This window comes from Paroedura picta, chromosome 1 (genome assembly GCF_049243985.1).
Source record: "Paroedura picta isolate Pp20150507F chromosome 1, Ppicta_v3.0, whole genome shotgun sequence".
In the NCBI taxonomy this organism is placed as follows: domain Eukaryota; kingdom Metazoa; phylum Chordata; class Lepidosauria; order Squamata; family Gekkonidae; genus Paroedura; species Paroedura picta.
The window spans coordinates 11,713,351-11,727,609 of NC_135369.1; the positions used below are offsets into that span (position 1 = coordinate 11,713,351).

Below are 14,259 nucleotides of genomic sequence, written 5' to 3' on the forward strand. Positions count from 1 at the left end.
CTTGAGTTCCACACTCCCACCCCTCCCAGGATCTGTGTGCTGGGCATTAGGGGTGATGTTTCAGATATGAGGCCATGCATGGTAGCTGCCCCTGTTTGCTCTGTGCCCAGGAAGCACAGAGAGCCGGGCAAAACCTCTGCGCTCTGGCTGTAGTTATCGCAGCCTGGCACCAGCCCCCTCTGGCTTGCATGCATCTGCTCCAGACAGGGGCCCTGGGCTTAGCGGAATTTCAAGGGCCAGCTGTGTGCATCTGCAGAAGAAGAGCTAGATTCAAGTCCAGGAATGCCTCAGAGACCCAGCTGTTTTCCGAAGGGCTAAGGTTTGCCAAATGCTCAGCCGCTAGCTGCCAGCGCTCTGGGCAAGCTGCCCACGCAGCTGAGGTTGCTCTGCAGGTGCCGCAAAGGGAAATCTGTTTCCTCCAGGCAAGGGAGGAGTGGCGGTTTGCATACCTGCAGAGGAGACGACTGTAGCATTAGTGTCCAGGTAACCATTCAAACACCTGCATGGCTTTCTGGAGACGGAAAAAAGAGCCGGCTTATGCAAAGGGGCCCTTTGTTCACGTGACACCAGTCCAGGAATATCTAGTCTATATCGGCTAGTCCGATCTTGGAAGCGAAGCCAGGCCCTTGTTTGTATTTGACTGCCAGCAGCCACTCTGCAGAGGCTGGGAATGGCAAACCACCTCTGTTTTGTGTCCCTTGCCTTGGAAACCCTCTGCCCTAAGCTGGCTGCTAAGAATCTGAGGGGCCAACTCTCTGAATATATGTCCCACAGAGAGCTCTTCTCCTACAGTGGGGCCGAGCCTCTGCTTGCCTAAAGGTAAAGGTAAAGGTATCCCCTGTGCAAGCACCAGGTCATGTCTGACCCTTGGGGTGACGCCCTCCAGCGTTTTCATGGCAGACTCAATACGGGGTGGTTTGCCAGTGCCTTCCCCAGTCATTACCCTTTACCCCCCAGCAATCTGGGTACTCATTTTACCGACCTCAGAAGGATGGAAGGCTGAGTCAACCTTGAGCCGGCTGCTGGGATTGAACTCCCAGCCTCATGGGCAAAGCTTTCAGACGGCTGCCTTACCACTCTGCGCCACAAGAGGCTCAAGAGGCCTACCTGCTTGCCTAGGTAGGGTAATTGTAATGCAAATTTCTTGCAGCCACTTAGCTGGTGAGCAGAGCCTGACCTTCCAATTTAGATGGCCCTACTGCCTAGGTCGGAGATCCCAAGCTCTGCTCCTGCAGAGAGCTCTTCGAATGAGCAATGCTAATCCGCTGAGGATCCCTGGCCCCAAGGAAGTCTGACCTCAACCGGAGCCAGGACCTTGTTGGTCCTGGTTCCTGCCTGGTAGAACAAGCTCCCAGGAGGCAGCAGGGCCATGTTGGAGCTCTCAGAGTTCCATCAGGCCTGCAAGAGGGAGCTCTTGAGGCCGGTTGACTGATTCCCATGAAATCTCAGGCCTCCCTTCTGCCCCCACTGTTTCCCCCCTTGTTTCCTCCTTATTTTCAACCTCAGGTGGGCCGGTGTGGGGATGAATAGTGACCAACTGCAGTTTGTTAACTGTATAATTTTTAACTTGTTCCTACTGTGCATTACTTATTGTTTTTTATTTATTGCGTTTTAAGCCCTGTAAGCCTCCCCGAGACAGTATTCTGAGAGGGGTGGTATATAAATACCCTCCTTCTTCCCCCGAGCTGGTCTTTCTCTCGCCCTTGCAGTAACTATCGCTGGGTCCTCCTGTGGCCTGCGTGGCAGAGGTAGTAGCCTTGTCGGAAGGCTTCCCTTTGGTCTGAGAGCCCCAGTGGGTTTCTAAGAGAACTGCAAAGCAGGAAATCTCAGGCTCAGAGCAGCACCATGCGCTTGTCATACATAAGAGCAGGGGTAGTCAACCTGTGGTCCTCCAGATGTCCATGGACTACAATTCCCATGAGCCCCTGCCAGCAAACGCTGGCAGGGGCTCATGGGATTGTAGTCCATGGACATCTGGAGGACCACAGGTTTGACTACCCCTGCATAAGAGCGTCAGAAGAGCCTCGCCGTGCCAGGCCAGAGGTCCGTCCACTCCTGCATCCCGTAACAGCCCTCCCTGTCCTCCTCAGATTCCTGCTTTGGCGGTGGAGATGCCCGGCTCCGCGGATATTTCAGGACTCAACTTGCAGTTCGGGGCGTTGCAGTTTGGTTCGGAGCCTGTCCTCTCGGAGTACGAACCCACCCCGGCCACGAGTGCCTCCGCGAGCCAGCCTCCGAGCAGCCTCTACACAAGCACGGCAAGGTGAGTCCCCGCGGGTGCCCTCTTGCGCCACGACAAAGCCGAGGTTTCTCTCACACAAGAACCAAGGCAGCTCCGCCTGCAGCTGCTGTAGGATGCGGATGGGCGTGCGGAATTAAGAACATGGGAGAAGCTATGTTGGATCAGGCCAGTGGCCCATCCAGTCCAACACTGTGTTACGCAGTGATCCAAACCCAGGTGCTATCAGGAGGCCCACCGGCGGGGCGAGAACTCGAGAAGCCCTCCCGCTGTTGTCCCCCAAGCACCAAGAATATGGAGTTTCCCTGCTCCAGACATCAGGCTCCAGCTTGGGGTAGTGGTTAGGAGTGCGGACTTCTAATCTGTCATGCCGGGTTCGATTCTGCACTCCTGGCACATGCAGCCAGCTGGGTGACCTTGGGCTCGCCACAGCACTGATAAAGCTATTCTGACCGAGCAGGAATATCAGGGCTCTCTCAGCCTCACCCACCCCACAGGGTGTCTGTTGTGGGGAGAGGAAAGGGAAGGTGACTGTAAACCGCTTTGAGCCTCCTTTGGGTAGAGAAAAGTGACATATAAGTATCAGCTCTTCTTCGGTAATCTCAGGGCTCTCTCAGCCTCCCCTCCCTCACAGGGTGTCTGTTGTGGGGAGAGGAAAGGCAAGGTAAGCCGCTTTGAGACTCCTTCTGGTAGAGAAAAGCGGCATATAAGAAGCAACTCTTCTATGTCTTGTAGCTACTCATGGACCTTTGCCCTATGTGTTTCTCCAATCCCCTAATAAAAGCATAAGAAGAGCCATGTTGGATCAGGCCAATGGCCCATCCAGTCCAATACTCAGTGTCATGTATTGGCCAAAGCACATGTGCCACCAGGAGATCCACCAGCGGGGCCAGAACTCTAGAAGCCATCCCACTGTTGCTCCCCCAAACACCAAGAATACAGATCCCCAGACATATGTGAGAGAAGCCATGTTGGATCAGGCCAGTGACCCACTTGGTCCAACACTCCCGTGTCACACAGGGGCCAAAACCCAGGTGCTGTCAGGAGATCCACAAATGAGGCCAGAACTCCAGAAGCCCTCCCGCTGTGCTCCCCCCTCCCCATCAACCACCAAGAAGACAGAGCATCCCTGCCTACCCTGTGGCTCAGGGCCACTGATGGACCTCTGCTCTATATAGGAGAAGAAGAAGAGTTGGTTCTTATATGCTGCTTTTCTCTACCCGAAGGTGGCTCAAAGCGTCTTACAGTCACCTTCCCTTTCCTCTCCCCACAATAGACACCCTGTGAAGTGAGTGAGGCTGAGAGAGCCCTGATATTCCTGCTCAGACTCAGACTCAGAACAGCTTTATCAGTGCTGTGTCGAGCCCAAGGTCACCCAGCTCGTTGCATGTGGGCGAGTGCAGAATCAAACCCCGCTTGCCAAATTAGAAGTCCGCACTCCTAACCACTACACCAAACTGGCTCTCATATACTTATGCAATCCCTTCTTGAATCTGTCCACCACTTCCTGCAGTAGGGGATTTCACGTGTTAATGACTGGCTCATTTCAAGATCCCAGCGGTTCTGTTCTGTTCAGGATGCAAACTGCTCAGCTCAGCTCAGTGGTGGTAGTGGGGGAATGAGAGGGGACCTTGGGTTCACCTGCATACCAGTAGACCCTTTTCTGGCTCCCTCATAGCCGTAAAGGGGGGACAACGTATGCCAAAGCAAGTCCTGGGTCCGCTGACAGATTTGGTCATGCCAAATTCACTGGCCTGCCCGCTTCCTGCGGTGCTCAGACAGCCGTTTTTCTCGCTCCAGACGTCCTGGGTACGGTTTACAAAGGGTGTAAAACTTAGTGGAGCAAAAGGGAGGCTCCGATCATGGAAACCACTCCACAATCAGAGCAAGGATCTCATCGTCTTGCTTAGCAGCCCTTCTGCTGATCGTCCACGATCAGCAGCGGGCACCTTAACGTCAGCCGTGTGTGCGTCTCTCTTCTCCTCCAGCGAGTCTCTGTCCACGATTTCGTCCAACAAGACCCAGGAGTCTGGTTACCAGAGCAGCACCATGCCTACAGCAACATATACCTCCCAGAACAGCGCTCAGGGACCACTGTACGAGCAGAGATCCACCCAGACCCGGCGATACCCAAACTCCATCTCCTCCTCACCCCAGAAAGACTTGACCCAGGCCAAGGTAGGTAGTTGCTCTGCAGGGCTTCACGATGATTCTCCCCCTGTCTTGGTTAAGAGCAGAAGCACTTGGCGCATGCTCAGAGGTACGCTCCTGGCCAGTTATCTCTTCCCCTTCCAGAGAGAAGCAGATCTGACTTAATTGTATTGAGGCTTGAGAGGGCCACTTATTAATGCATATCTTTTTGAGATGCTGGTCGGGCTTTGGAACACTGCCACCATCGGTAGTAGTTTCATGTTGTAGTGGTGTTGGAGGTAAGAGTGGCGGTTTCCATAGAATCCTAGAATCCTAGAGTGGGAAGGGACCTCCTGGGTCATCTAGTCCAGCGGTCCCCAACCTTCTTGTAGTCGGGGACCGCCTCCAAGGGTGGAAGAGAGCCGGCGGCCCGGCCACAGCAGCTGCACGTAAACGCGCAGTTGCCGCGCATGGGCGCTTCTGCCACTAGGTGGCGCTAATGTGCATGCGCAGAACAGCTGCACGTGCACGTTTTTGCCAGCAGGGGGCGCAAACACGCATGTGCAGCGGCCCCGCGCATGCGCGTTTGCGTCGCTGGCGTGCCAGCGGCCGCGCCTGCCTCTTCCCCCCCTCTCACTGCGGGGGGGGGGGAAGGCAGGCGCGGCCGCTGGCGGCCCAGTACCATGGCCTTAGCGGCCCGGTACCGGGCCACGGCCCGGGGGTTGAAGACCTTTGATCTAGTCCAACCCCCTGCACTGTGCAGGACACTCACCACCCTCTCGCTCACCCACTGTCACCTGCCACCCCCTTGAGCCTTCACAGAATCAGCCTCTCCATCAGATGGCTCTCCAGCCTCTGTTTAAGAATCTCCAAGGATGGAGAACCCACCACCTCCCGAGGAAGCCTGTTCCACTGAGGAACCACTCTAACTTTCAGGAAGGGGAAGGGTGGGGCGATTGTAAGCTGTTTTGAGACTCCCTTAGCTGGTAAAAAGTGGGGTACAACAACAAACCAGTTCTCTCTCTCTCTCTCTCTCTCTCTCTCTCTCTCTCTCTCTCTCTCTCTCTCTCTCTCTCTCTCTCTCTCTCTCTCTCTCTCTCCTCTCTCTCTCTCTCTCTCTCTCTCTCTCTCTCTCTCTCTCTCTCTCTCTCTCTCTCTCTCTCTCTCTCTCTCTCCCCCCCCCCCCCCCTACCCTTTCCCAAAGGCTCAGGGCAGACGACAACAGAAAAACGACAATTGCATATAAAAACACCTATGTGATACTACCTATAGATTTCTTTGTTTTGCCTTTATTTGCTATTTCTATTTATTTTTGCTCTGGTTTTAATTCCTTTAATGATGTTCCTTTTTATTGCTTTTGATGGGAGGTTTTATGTGATTTTAATATGCCAGCTGCCGAGGCAGGGAAAGAGAACAAACATTTTGTAAAACGAACGCGATAGTGGTTCTTGATGCTCAGTATAAGAACATTAGAAATTCACGTTGTAATGCCCCAAATCAGTCATTATTCCCTGTGTAGGGCATCCAGTCATGGTCCTTGAGTGTCCCCCTGAGAGCACATAACTATGAACTCTAAGCTGAAAGTTAACTACTGCGGAGCGGAATCTTTGCCGGGAGCGGGATATGGGTTGAGCAGCTATTTAGTGTGGCCGGCTGGGTTGAAGCAAAGTGCGTTTCTGCAGGAGCTGACTCCCTGCCTTCCGCCCCTTCTCTCTCTCTCTCTCGTAGAACGGCTTCAGCTCTGTGCCGCCCACACAGTTGCAAACCACGCAGACCGCTGAAGGTAAGCACTGCCCAGGCAGTAGCGAGCGTTGCATTCCGGCGTGAATTTCTACAAGCTGCGATGCAGCAGATGCCGCGTCCCGTCAAGAGCAACGGGCTGGGCAGGAAGGCGCCAGGCTTGACCGTTGCCGGCAATGCAAATTACGCCCCCTAGGGGAAGCGCCTGTTATTTCAGTCTCAGCCCTCTTTCGCTGTGGGTTGATGGCAGTGGCCTACCGTGCAGGGCTGTTGTGACGACTCCAGGAGTCAGTGTTTGTCAGACGTGCTGTGCCAGCCCTGCACGTTAGCTGCTGAGCCTCACCAGGTCCGGGTCCTTCTCCAGAGCTTATCGCCCGCCCCTTCACGCCCCGTCCGTCTGTCTCCACACAGGTCCCGCAGGCCCCACCGTGAAATCGGACTCCCCCTCTGCCCCAAGCATCGCAGCCCCCCTCAACGACACGGTCTCCGCGGCCTCCCTGCTCACCACGGCCACCCAGCACTCCTCGGTGCTCAGCAGCCTGAACCATGCCGAGGAGCTCCCCAGCACGGCCACCACGCAACACAGCAGGTAGCGGCAGAGCCGGACAGGGGGCTCCCAGAAAGCCACAGGGCGCCTCTTTCAGCCACAGTGGGTGGAGCCTGGCAGATGCTGTCGGGCAGGCGGGGGGGGGAGGTGTTCTGTGGAACAGGAAACAAAAATACCGCAGCCAACCCGTGTGACGCAGAACCTCATGTGCGCATTCCAGCTGTCTATAACCATAGAGAGCCAACCAGGTGTAGTGGCCCCAGAGTGACGGACGAGGATCTGGGGGGAGGCCCTGGGTTCGAATCTTCACTTCACTTACCGGTTGAGCACGGGCCAGTCATACTCTGCCTAAATTCCCTCTCGTGGTTGTTGTGAGGATAAAGTGGAGGGAGATGAGAATGATGTAAGCCTCTTGGGAGTCCCCACTGGGGAGGAAGCAAAGGTATCTCCTGTGCAAGCACCGGGTCATGTCTGACCCTTGGGGTGACGCCCTCTAGCGGTTTCATGGCAGACTCAATACGGGGTGGTTTGCCAGTGCCTTCCCCAGTCATTACCGTTTACTGGGGAGGAAAGTGGGATGCAAATGAAGGAGAGAGCCAGTTTGGTGTAGTGGTTAGGAGTGCGGACTTCTAATCTGGAGAGCCGGGTTTGATTCCCCGCTCCCCCACATGCAGCCAGCTGGGTGACCTTGGGCTCGCCACGGCACTGATAAAGCTGTTCTGACTGAGCAATGATATCAGGGCTCTCTTAGCCTCACCCACCTCACCGGGTCTCTGTTGTGGGGAGAGGAAAGGGAAGGCGAATGTAAACCACTTTGAGACTCCTTCAGGTAGAGAAAAGCAGCACATAAGAACCAACTCTTCCTCTTCTCCAGTAATCTCAGGGCTCTCTCAGCCTCACCTCCCTCACAGGGTGTCTGTTGTGGGGAGAGGAAAGGGAAGGCGAGTGTAAGTCGCATTGAGACTCCTTTGGGTAGAGAAAAGCGGCATCTAAGAACCAACTCTTCTTCTAATCTCGTGAGCCGGCTTTGATTCCCAGCTCCTCTGCATGCAAACAGCCGGGTGACCTTGGGCTCATCGCAGCTCTGATAGAGTTGTTTTAACCGAGCAGTTCTCTTGGGGGTCTCTCGGCCCCACCTACTTTACAGGGTATCTGTTGTGGGGAGAGGGAAGGAGATTGTAAGCCGCTTTGAGACTCCTTCCGATAGTTTAAAGCAGAGTGTAAAAACCAACTCTTCTTCTGAATAGCGAGCCCATCAGGAGGCAGATGGGACAAAAGTTAAGAATCACAGAGGAGGGAGACAAGCAGGCAGTTAATCCATCCAGACTGGGCAAGTGAAGCCTCTACGCATTAATTTGATGCTGTTTTGCGTAAGGAAGGGCCGTGTGCATGGCGTGACCAGATCGGGGGCTGTGCATGACATCCCAAACGGCAGCCTTGCCTTGACCCGCTCTCTTCTCCCTCTCCGTAGCACGTTGCCCGCCCAGCAGAACAGCCTCTCCTCCTCGACTTCCTCCGGCCGCACGTCGACTTCAACCCTCTTGGTGAGTGGGGGACGACACAGAGGGTTTGGCGTTTTGGTGCGGGTTAGCAGAGTTCCGCTGCTTGGCCATCTAGGGCCGTGTTCCCTTATGGTCTGCGTGAGTCGCTCTCCTAGGGATCCTTCCGAAAAGGGCTACGTCTTCCTAGTCAGCCCTTCTCTTGTGCTCAAGGAATATCCCTTCCGTTTCCGCACTGGGAGAAGTTGCTTTCAGACGGATGGAATGGAGGACTAGGACCCTGGGCCTGGCTCACCCTGGTTTGAGTCCCTCCATTGGCTCTTGCTTGGCCTGACCTACCTTGCAGGGCTGGTGTTGTGGGGAAATGGAGAAGGAAAAATATCAGTTAATCAGACACCACGAGATGTATCGTTTTGTCGTTTTACAGTACTGTGAGTTGGCAAATATTCCTCTCTAAGCAGAGGTGGCCCGTTTAATGCTTGAAGCTGGGGTGCGGTTTGTAAATGCCCATCGGGGAGAGATGAAAGCTTCTTTTAGCTAGCAGGATGAGTTCAGGAATCTGCTTTCAAGCTAAATAAGCTTAAGATAACACACAGTCTCTGACCTTCAAGAGGAAGGTGGCTTCAGATAGCAGCAGGAGATCAAAGAGAAAGCATAGTGAAATATTACTTGCAGAACGGTGCGGCCGGCGTTTCTATCTGCCCGCCATCTTGACGGCTGCTCCCACTTCGAGTCCAAAACGTGGAGCGAAGAAGGACACAAATAAATAAATGCAAAACGCCTCGTTTTCTGTAAAAGTATCTTTACATCTTTACACCGCTCTGCGGGAGCAGTATAAATAAAAGGCTGAGGAGTCTGGGGGAGGGCTCAGTCCAGGATGGGGGGGGGCAACAGTCGGCCCCCTGTCTCCGGACTGACTATTGGCCCCCCATCGCAAATCACCTCCGCTGCCGCTTCTCTGCGCCCCTTCCCCTACGGATCCTTCCCCCCTTCCTCCCACCCCTGCCCCTTATCCTTTCCTCCCTCTCTCCCTTCTTCAATTTCTCTCTCTCCTATCTGTCTCTCTCTGCCTCTTTCTCTCCCTCTTGCTTGCTCTCTGTCTTACTTCCTTTCTTTCTCCTTTTCCTCCTTCTTTCTGCCCATCCATTCGCCCACCCCACTAGCGCCTGCTGTATTTTGGGTACAGCGGGCTTAATATAACTCTCAACGTGATAAAGAGGGAGTAGCTCTGTCTTTGCTGGATAGAAGTGCCCTGGGAAATATGGGAGGTGGGGAGCAGGTGGGGGGAGGGCTGTAGTTTGGTATTCTCATGGACAATTGGGTCAGGAGAGGAGGAGTCCCTCTGTCTGCTTGCGGGGATGTGGGTTTCCTGCGTCACACAAAAAGCAGGCTGCGTTTCAGGGAAGCCACAAATTGATGATTGGGGTGGGGGGTTAGAGAGGAAGAGGGTGAGATCTGTTACAAAACTGTGGCAGAAGACGAGCTTTTGTGGGTCATTGCTCTTTAAGGTGCTCCTGGGCTCTTGCTCTCCTGACAAAGTGAGGAGTGACTCATGAAAGTTCCTCCCCGGTCACCAGTTGTATTAGTCTTTTAGGAGCAACTATTTTTTTTTAAATTTACTTATTATATTAACTAGACTAGATCAGTGGTTCTCAACCTTCCTAATGCCGCGACCCTTCAATACAGTTCCTCCTGTTGTGGTGACCCCTCCCCCCAATCGTAAAATGATGCAAGCGTCCTTTCACAGAAATGAAACCGAAACCGACCCATGGCGTGAAGATCCATTTTTCATGATTGCATATAAATTGGTTTTTTCCCGGGGTTTCTCAATTCAGTTCTGCCTCTTGTCCCACCAAGCCCACCTAGCTCTTTTCCGCTGCTCCAGACAGACGAACGCTCTATCTCGATCTACCCCATAAGGCTGTTGTGTGGATGGCACCCCCCCTCCCCCCGGCCAAGCTGATTTCCGTGCCGCGACCCCTGTGAAAGGGCCGTTCGACCTCCAAAGGGGTCCTGACCCCCAATATTGAAATCTCTAAAATCGAGATCATTGTTAGATCTATTGTCTTGGTGCCACCCTCTCCTGAATATTATTCTCTCCACCAGGCTGGACTAAGATCAGAATTGTGACCACTGCCGCTATATGTTATATGTAACTTTTGCTGATGTTAATTGGGGTTTTTATGGGGATTCTTATTGTGTTTTTATTTATGTTGTAAACCGCCCTGAGACCTATTTGGAGAAGGGCGGTCTAAAAATTAAATAATAATAGTAATAGTAATAGTAATAGTAATAGTAATAGTAATAGTAATAGTAATAGTAATAGTAATAGTAATAGTAATAGTAATAGTAATAGTAATAATAATAATAAAAAAAAAGATTGAGAACCACTGAGCTAGATGCTTGCTCTTTCCTCGTGTGACGGCCACACTAACCTGTCGACCCACCTCGATCTGTGCAGTTTGTTTTGCCGCAGTCGCCCTCTCCCTGTTCCTGTTCCTCACCCTTGAGGTTCATGGCGCGCATACCCTCCTGCTTCCTGCCTAGCTGGGCTCGTAGCTACACAGGGCGGCGGGTGTGCGAGAGCAAGCGCAGAGCGGCAACCAGATGCGGCCAAGGCCATCCTGGTGGCTGGCTGAACTGCAGCGCTCTGACACGTGTGTCACCGTCCTTCCAGCGAGCTCTCGTGGCCCATCCTTCCCAGTCGCCCCTCATGCTCTCTTTTCTCCCTCCGCCCCTCTCCCCTTTGCAGCACACCAGCGTAGAGAGCGAAGCCGGCCTCCATTCTTCCGCTAGCACTTTCTCCACCTCCTCCAGCACCGTCTCAGCCGCGCCGCCCGTGGTCAGCGCCCCCTCCAGTCTGAGCAGCATCAGCAGCGTGGGGCTCAGCAGCAACTCCACGGCGACCGCCACCACCCGCAGTTCGGTGGCCACGACATCAGGTGCGTTCCCACGCTCGGCCGGGGCCGGCAACACTTGCGTGGGATGGGTTCTGGACCTCTCGAGCACGGGGCTCTGGGCCTCATGAGAGTTGCCATTCTGATCCTGTTGTTTCTTGTGTAGCTTGGTGTAGTGGTTAGGAGTGCGGACCTCTAATCTTGCACTCCGGGTTTGATTTCCCACTCCCCTACGTGCAGCCAGCTGGGTGACCTTGGGGTCCCCCACGGCACTGATAAAACTGTTCTGACGGAGCAGTGATGTCAGGGCTCTCTCAGCCTCACCTCCCTCACAGGGTGTCTGTGGTGGGGAGAGGAAAGGGAAGGTGACTGTAAGCCGCTTTGAGACTCCTTCGGGTAGAGAAAAGCAGCATATAAGAACCAACTCTTCTTCTTCTTCAGTAATCTCAGGGCTCTCTCAGCCTCCCCTCCCTCACAGGGTGTCTGTTGTGGGGAGAGGAAAGGGAAGGCGACTGAAAGCCGCTTTGAGCCTCCTTCGGGTAGGGAAAAGCGGCATATAAGAACCAATTCTTCTTCTTCAGTAATCTCAGGGCTCTCTCAGCCTCCCCTCCCTCACAGGGTGTCTGTTGTGGGGAGAGGAAAGGGAAGGTGATTGTAAGCCGCTTTAAGCCTCCTTCGGGTAGAGAAAAGCGGTATATAAGAACCAACTCCTCCTCCTTTTTCTTCTAAATCCTTGCTCCTTCTGGTGGCTTGTGAGGTTGACGTCCCTGTTCTTAAATTCAAGGTCTGCCTCAGTTGCTAAGAGGAAGGGGGGCAACATGCCAGTGATGCAGAAGGAAATGGAAAAGGTTTTTTTTAACTCCTATACAGTTGGCACGTGGCTTTTTGAGAGGCAGAGCTGGGTGGTGGTTAAAGAGCAGCGGACTCTAATCTGGAGAATGGGGTTTGATTCTCAGTCCTCTGCATGGAGCCATGGCTGGGTGAACTTGAGCTACTCACAGTTCTTTTAGTGCTGTTCTTGCAGGGCTCTCTCAGTCCCACCTGCATCATAGGGTGTGTATTGTGGGGAAAGAATCATAGAATTGGAAGGGTCTATAGAGGCCATCTAGTTGTTATTGTTATCAATTAGGTTTCTATTAGTTCCTGTGTCGACTGAATCGGGGCTGGTTGCAACACATTTAAATTGCACAGAATTTTAAAATCAATTTAAAATCTAGAAAAAATAATCTCTAATATAGTCCATAAGATTGGGAAGCAGAGCAGTCTGACGCAGGTCACCTTGAGTCACACGGGGGGAGGTGCTTGGGCTGCGATTGGCGGCTGCTGCCAAAGCAAAACTCTTAACCATCTTCACAGTTCACTGGAAGCTTTGCCGGGCAGAATCTGCCTGACCCATTTCATTAAAAAAAATTCTAGCGACAAGGATTCTCGCTCTTTACGTGGAACACATTCCACATTGTATAATTTTGTATAATGTTATAGATTGCATAAATTTACACGGAACACTATAACAATGTTCCATGTAAACCACTCAGAACCGTAAAGAATGGGTGGTATAAAAATCCAAATAAATCAATACTAATAATTGGCGTGACGGGGAGTGGGGCTGGCTGGACGCTGGGAACCGCTTGCCGCGCCGCCATCCATCTTGCGAGGCGGTCCCCACTCTCCTGAGGGTGGGAGTAAATGTGGGAGCCAGGTGGCAGCAGTGGTGTCCCGCCGCCCGTGTTGTGAGGCCATCTTCACTTTCCTGACCGAGGCGGAGTTGGCACAGTCGCCATGTACTGGACAGGCAGGACAGTGGACGTCACGTCCGTTATCATTTCCGTTGCAAGGAACATGGCAGTAGATGTGTTCCATATCAGAAAGCACCTGTCAGGCAACAAGAAAGAGGCTGGCAGGCGCCATTGCTCCCATGGGCACCACATTGGAGACCCTCTGCTCTGGAGTTTACACTGCTGGGGAGTGGGGTACAATGCGAGACCCCCCACTGTAACTTTGTCCTGTCTCTCCCTAGGCAAAGCTCCCCCTAACTTGCCTCCTGGAGTTCCGCCGTTGCTGCCGAACCCCTACATCATGGCTCCGGGCCTGTTGCACGCATATCCAGTGAGTACCGCTTGTCGCTGGCTGCAGGGAAGAACTCATGCCAGTAGATCCCGCCCGGCTCCCGACAGTGTCGTGGCGGGAGGGACAGAGCATGAGACAGCGATTTGGAGTCGGCACCAGATGCGGTCGAAGCAGCCCCCCCTCAACCTGCTTGTGACTGCAACATCCGACTTGGACAGAAGCCTTGAGAGTGCCCCCCCCCCCCCACCTTGCTGCTCGGTGCAGTTGGTCCTGGCTACTGCTTGGATGGGAGGCCGATGAGGAAGGCCAAGGCAAACCACCACCGTTCATCTCTCGCCTTGAAAACCCCACAGGGGGTCACCATAAGTGGGCTGTGACTAGACAGCCCTTTTATTCATTGGCTTATTCTTTTCATTTAATTTATATATAGCTCCCCTCGCCATGACATCTGCTGCCTGACCTGGTTCAGCTCGATCCCTTGCTTCTCAAAGACCCCGTCACAGGGGGAAAGGGGCAGGAAGCTTGACATTTCAGGCCCTTTTTGTTCTGTTCCGCAGCTCCCATTGCCGAAATCCAGTTCTTTTTTTTTTTTTTTTCTCCGTTCCTCACCCAATTTGGGATGACGCTTCCATGGGCTGTCTGGTGGCCCAAGGCATCCTGCCAGATTTCAGGCCAAGAAGGGGAACGCAGTTCTGATTCACACGAGCGCAGAGAGACGATCGACCACTTCAGGCATTTGTCGCTCTCTAAGCAGGGAGCCGAAAAAGAAACAGTGGTGCAGCGGGAAGAAGCGAGACCGTGACTCACAAAAGCACCTCCCCTGCCACAAATTTTGTTAGTCTCCAAGGTGCTCCTGTACTCATTGCAATGCATGCACTAATAAGGAAACACACTGTTGAAGATTTGGGGCAGCCTTTGGAAAGAGAGCTAATGAGTGAAAACTCGACATCTTTTTCATTAACTGACTCTGATACTTTATGCCTCTTACTTTGGAGCTTTTATTGGCTGCTGGACATATTTCATATGTGTTGAAAACTGGGGTGTGTGAAAACCAGCCCTTTGAAGAAGGGATGCGTCGGTCTGGTGGCTTGCATAGTGCAGGGGTAGTCAAACTGCGGCCCTCCAAATGTCCGTGGACTA

General features: G+C 53.3%; 1 protein-coding gene across 7 annotated transcripts in view; it reads left to right on the forward strand.

Moving 5' to 3' along the window:
* UBAP2L (ubiquitin associated protein 2 like) overlaps nucleotides 1-14,259 on the forward strand; it is a 69,127-nt gene that overhangs the window by 38,884 nt on the left and 15,984 nt on the right. For all 7 annotated transcript variants that reach the window (XM_077321586.1, XM_077321609.1, XM_077321601.1 and 4 more), the window contains 7 exons: nucleotides 2,091-2,263; nucleotides 4,228-4,417; nucleotides 6,098-6,152; nucleotides 6,521-6,698; nucleotides 8,128-8,200; nucleotides 10,908-11,097; nucleotides 13,070-13,158. In XM_077321586.1, the coding sequence (XP_077177701.1) occupies nucleotides 2,091-2,263; nucleotides 4,228-4,417; nucleotides 6,098-6,152; nucleotides 6,521-6,698; nucleotides 8,128-8,200; nucleotides 10,908-11,097; nucleotides 13,070-13,158 (948 nt within the window). The remainder of the gene's footprint in view (nucleotides 1-2,090; nucleotides 2,264-4,227; nucleotides 4,418-6,097; nucleotides 6,153-6,520; nucleotides 6,699-8,127; nucleotides 8,201-10,907; nucleotides 11,098-13,069; nucleotides 13,159-14,259) is intronic.